This window comes from Sesamum indicum, linkage group LG3 (genome assembly GCF_000512975.1).
Source record: "Sesamum indicum cultivar Zhongzhi No. 13 linkage group LG3, S_indicum_v1.0, whole genome shotgun sequence".
Classification (NCBI taxonomy): Eukaryota; Viridiplantae; Streptophyta; class Magnoliopsida; order Lamiales; family Pedaliaceae; genus Sesamum; species Sesamum indicum.
This window is the reverse complement of record NC_026147.1, coordinates 2651412-2656640: the sequence shown is the minus strand read 5'-3', so window position 1 is coordinate 2656640 and position 5229 is coordinate 2651412. Positions and strand designations below refer to the sequence as shown.

Below are 5229 nucleotides of genomic sequence, written 5' to 3'. Positions count from 1 at the left end.
TTATTTAACTCCAACTCGTATCAACCCATTTGAAATATAACCAACCCAACCTAAACTAAAGTTAGTTGGGTTGGGTTGAATCCATGGGTCTTAACCCATTTTGCCACCTCTACTAGTGACACTTGACATCTTCAATTGCTTGAACAATTTGAAATTCTATCGTTGATTCGAAGGTGAAATCACCTCTCGTCAGTCGACCTAGGATTCTTAGAGAGGATGCTAGGGGAAATTATATACACTCCATATATGCTCTATTTTCCCTCCTAAACTATCCCATGTGGCAGGGGGTGAATTGGCAAGGCTAACATGTTTTATTTTTAACCGGTCAGTCTTGCCACGTAGGCCCACCTGCATTTTTAAGTTCCACATATACATACTTGGTTAGAGTTCCCAAATTTTGGTTGTCACGTGGGTATTCCGACACAAGTAGGGTTTTTGGGTCAAAATTGTTACTTTTTCAAAAATACTATCCTTAAAAACTATTTTGCAAAAGATCTGAATCAAAAGTGCTATCACCCCTAACATCAAACAAATCATACTTATTTTACATTATCTCCAACAATAAATTCAAACACACACACTATCTCTAATACGTATTTATTTATCTTTATTTTTTTTCTTACTACCTCCACAAAACAACCAAAACAAGTGAAAAATAAAACCAAACATAGTGCCTGTGTTTGTTACATATTTGTCAATTGACTACAATTGAGCAAAAATATGCATGTGCTTGATAATTGGAACACTTTCCATAAAATTTTGTTCCATTCGCTTTAGCATAATTGGGGCAAAAGCTTTGCCAAAGAAGAAAAAAGAGAAAAAAACCAAAAGCACCTCCAAAAAGTTATTAATTATAAATGTCCAGGTTAGTATTAGATTCGAAGAAAAATAAAATAAAAAAATAAATAAACGTAACAAGGGATCCAGATATTTTGACTAAATTGAAAGAGATATGTTAATTTGCACAAAAAATACTTAATGAGTTCTTGAAGTGTCAAAAGAGACGTCCCTGTCCAAGATATCAAACCTATATATATATAGGAGTGTCCCCTACCTGTTGGGGTCTATTCCTCTCCCCATATTTTCAAGAAAATGGGTTAAAATGATGGAATATGTATTGAGTTATTTTTTTATTGTGATTATTTATTGCGAATATTTATGATTATAAACTATAGTGAAGTTTCAAATTTGTTTTGATAATAAAAGTGGGCCCATGGGTTGATTGATTGTTTTTTAGTTTTTGACTTTTGTCTAAAATTTTGTACGGCTAATGTTCAATCATGACCCATTAGCAATTGGTAGCGACGTACAATCAATGTTCTGACACTATGCTTTCTCTCTCCTCCATGATACTTTTTAGTGTAATACTTTTTTTTTAATTTAAAATAAATTATAATAACTTATTTCAATATATTAGACAATACTTCAATTTAACAAATATATTAATATAACTAATACGACAAATAAGTTATAATAATTCATATAGATAAAAGTATTATTTTAGTTCGCTAATTATGCCTAATTTTAATTTTAATCCGATAACTATGTTTATTTTTTATTTAGGTCCAATAACTTACGAAATTGCTTACTTAGTTCTCTGACAGATTTTCGGACAATTTTACCCCTATGTAATTTTTGAAAGGCAGTTTTAGTCCATATGCACTCATAGGGGTAAAATTGTCTAAAAATCTGCCAGAGGACTAAAAATAAGCAATTTCGTAAGTTAATGGACCTAAACAAAAATGGACATAGTTATCAAACTAAAATTAAACTTAGGCATACTTAGTGGACTAAAATAATACTTTTCCCATTCATATAAAATGATATAAAACACACGTTTGGTAGAATCGAATCCATTACTTCAAATTTATTCATGGGACTTCATACTTAGCCTTAACTACGAGGCTAAGATATCATTGGTAATATTTATTATATTTAAATATAATTAATTATCATAATAAAAATTAAATAGCCACAATAATTAGTTATTGGTCACGACCATGCAATGTTTGTTGGTTGTAAATTTTGTGGGTATTGATAAAATATATGCCATTGACCATGACAAATATTTTTGTGATTGAGTCGATTTCAGAATCAGTTAATGATATGAATCTCGATTAAGTATACATTATCATCAGTTGATAAGATGTTACGGTCAAACATAGAGTTTGAAGTAGGTTATTATAAGTGTTTGTGGCTCCATTATAAATAGAGAACCCACAAACTCATACATTGATTATTACTACCCCCAGTGATGAAAAAGATATAGAGATATCATATATCTTGAAATATGATCTGTTATCTAGCGAAAAACCACCAAATAATTTCAAAAAATTTAAAATGTGGGTGTCGAAGAAAACGATGGTTGTCATCTCTAGACGAAAGATGAATTATTGTGGTTAGATCCATTCTCATACGTTAGACCTTTTTATGGAGGTTAGACCTGCTCGTGATGTGAGGAAATTCATTCATAATTCTGGTCATACAGGATCCATATCGTTAATATTCCACTATCCATATTAATTTATTTAATGTGCACATTTTTGTTAAATTTTTGGATACAATAGACAATAGTAAATTTTTTATCTAACTGTTGGAGGTATCGAAACTTAAAATTGGTTGATTATCGTGTATTTCTTTTACTTCTTTAAATTGCAATACTTGGCAAAGAATGAATGATTTTCACGAGATTAGCTATATATCAGGGAGAACACTTTATTAGTATTTTTAGGTTTTTTATATATTTTTTAATATTTAATTTATTTATTTTTATTATTTTATCTAACTTTTCACTTTCCTATTATATTTTAATTGTTATTTTTAAAATTTTCATGCATTTTTTGTCATTATTTTTTTATAAGTTTAAATTTACAAATTATTAGTATTAAATTAAGTGAATAAATTAGTTAAGTGGGAGGAATATCAAATCCAATCCAACAAACGCCCAAAGCCTTGGTGTAACTTCTTTTTGGCCACAATAGTACATAACTAAGGGAACAAAGTATCTAATTAAATGGCTAATCTATGGGCATTTCCAATTCAAATTGTGACAGCTTCCATGAACTCTGCATCCTGCTCCATCGCCTGCAACGTTGCCGGTGCTAAGCAAACTTCAACGTCAATGCCGCCGGGTTCCGCCGCCGGGTAAAGCGTCATCTTTCCATCAATTTTTTGCCCCTTTCCGCTTCTTACAGCAATCGGTTTTCCCCACCCAAAGTCGGTGCTGTAAACATCGTGCCGAGGCGAACTAGTGACAGCGAAAGTAATAACATGTGGTCGCTTGTTGAAAATTATGGGATTTTTCACCCATTCTTCCGCAAGAGCAATTGCTGCTTCACTGCTTTGCTGAGCAACCAGTTCATTGACCTTCAGCGCTGCGTAGCCCAGTCCATTCTCCAAGAGCTCACCCTCATTAGCTACAGTTTTAACAACGTAAACTGCGTTCCCGAAATACGCATCCGGCAAAGGGATTCTTGATCTTGTACCAACTAACAACAGCAGTTCAACTTCTTGGTTGTTTGCCTTCTCAATCCTTAGTTGGTTTCGGCGACGTGTAACGTTTCGCCATAAATGAGCTATGAGTGCTTGGAAAGAGGAGATTTTATCAGTGCCTGCTTCTGAATTGGCCTTGGCTTTGAGCATAACCACACTTTCTCTGCTGAATTGGAAAACCCTCTCGAGTGATGGAGGTGGAACAAAGCTATGCAAGAGACTTTGATCCATTGGAGGAAGAGGAATGAGGCGATTATCCTTGGAAATATTGGCAGGAAACCAACGTTCAAAGACGGGGGTTTTCGAGATCGTCTCCAAACCTCGGGATATCTCGGACCAAGAGTTGAAGAAATGCCAGAACGAAGTCCCATCTATTACAGCATGATTTGCTGTGCAGGCTATGAAGACGCCATCGACGAGCTCAGTAACTTGCACCCCCATCAAAGGCTTAGAAACCCCTTCGCAATTAGAGACTCCCTTGAGTGGGAACAAAGAAGAGACTATTTGAGGTATGTACGCCGGCCCCACGATGTCGGACACGGATACACCACCGGCAACTGCATGAGTAAACTCAACTCCTGCATTATTGCAGTCGACCAAGAAACACGTCGTGTTGTCATCATTCCGAATGGTGCCCAGACGGCCTGCCAGTGGAGGGAAGAAGTCTAGTGTGCGAGAGAGTGAGGTTTTCAGGTGATGAATGATGGTCTGGAAATCTTGGGATTTAGGGCTGTGAAAGAGAATCCCTTTCTGAATAGGTTCAAGCAGAAGGAATTGCAAATCCCATGGAGTTAGCTCCAACTTGGACATGGAAATTTCATTGGATGCTGTCGGAACAAGACATGATGATAACACTTCAATGGTTGCCATATTCTCGTACAGACCTGTATGTGCGAATTAAATTCCAGGAGGGAAAAGCGAAAGAGAGTAGGGAGTATGGGTAATGCAACCAATGTGTGTTTGGCATATGGTGTGCGGGTGTATATATCTGCATAGAGCAATCAAAAAAAAAAAAACGAAAGAAAATGATTTTTTCTGCTGCAAAGAAAAATGTTTTATTTTTTGGTATTATTAAATAAATTATTATTATTTTTGATACCACAATTTTAATAAGTTTCATTTTTTATATTATAAAATAAAAAATACTCCTTTTTTGTCTTAAGTTAATGGAAGGCATGTGCCTTTTTTTATTAATTTTTAAATAAATAATAAAATAATATATTTATTTTCAAACTATAATTATCTATATTTGAAATAAATAGCATCACTTTATTATTTTTTAAAAAGACTATTTATTGTTTATATTAAAATAAAATTTCTCTAATATTTTATAAACAATAAAATTTATTTTATATTATTTGTCGTCAAAATTTATTAAAATATTTTCAGAATAAATAATAATTTAATTTTAAAGAATAATAAAGAGAGACTAGAATTTATCTCATATACAAATAGGTATATTTAAAAACTGTTTTGTTACTTATATTAAAATAATTTTTTAGTATATTTATTTTTATTTAATTCTTATAGTTTATGGTCAAAGTTTAATAAAATATTTTCAAATCAAATAATAATGTAATTTTAGAAAATACTAAAAAGATGATAGAATTTATCTCAAATATAAATAATTATAATTTTAAAGCTATTTTATTATATATATGTATTAAAATAAAAAATTTTCCTAACAATTTTTTGAAGAAATATTTTTTTCTTATAATTCATGTTCAAAGTTGATAA

At 32.2% G+C, this 5229-nt stretch overlaps 1 protein-coding gene across 1 annotated transcript; it reads right to left on the bottom strand.

Annotated features, from left to right (window-relative positions):
- On the bottom strand, nucleotides 2923-4441 carry LOC105157098 (uncharacterized acetyltransferase At3g50280-like). Its single transcript, XM_011073399.2, has one exon. It carries the CDS (start codon nucleotides 4360-4362, stop codon nucleotides 3040-3042), a length of 1323 nt encoding a protein of 440 aa, XP_011071701.1. The 5' UTR covers nucleotides 4363-4441; the 3' UTR covers nucleotides 2923-3039.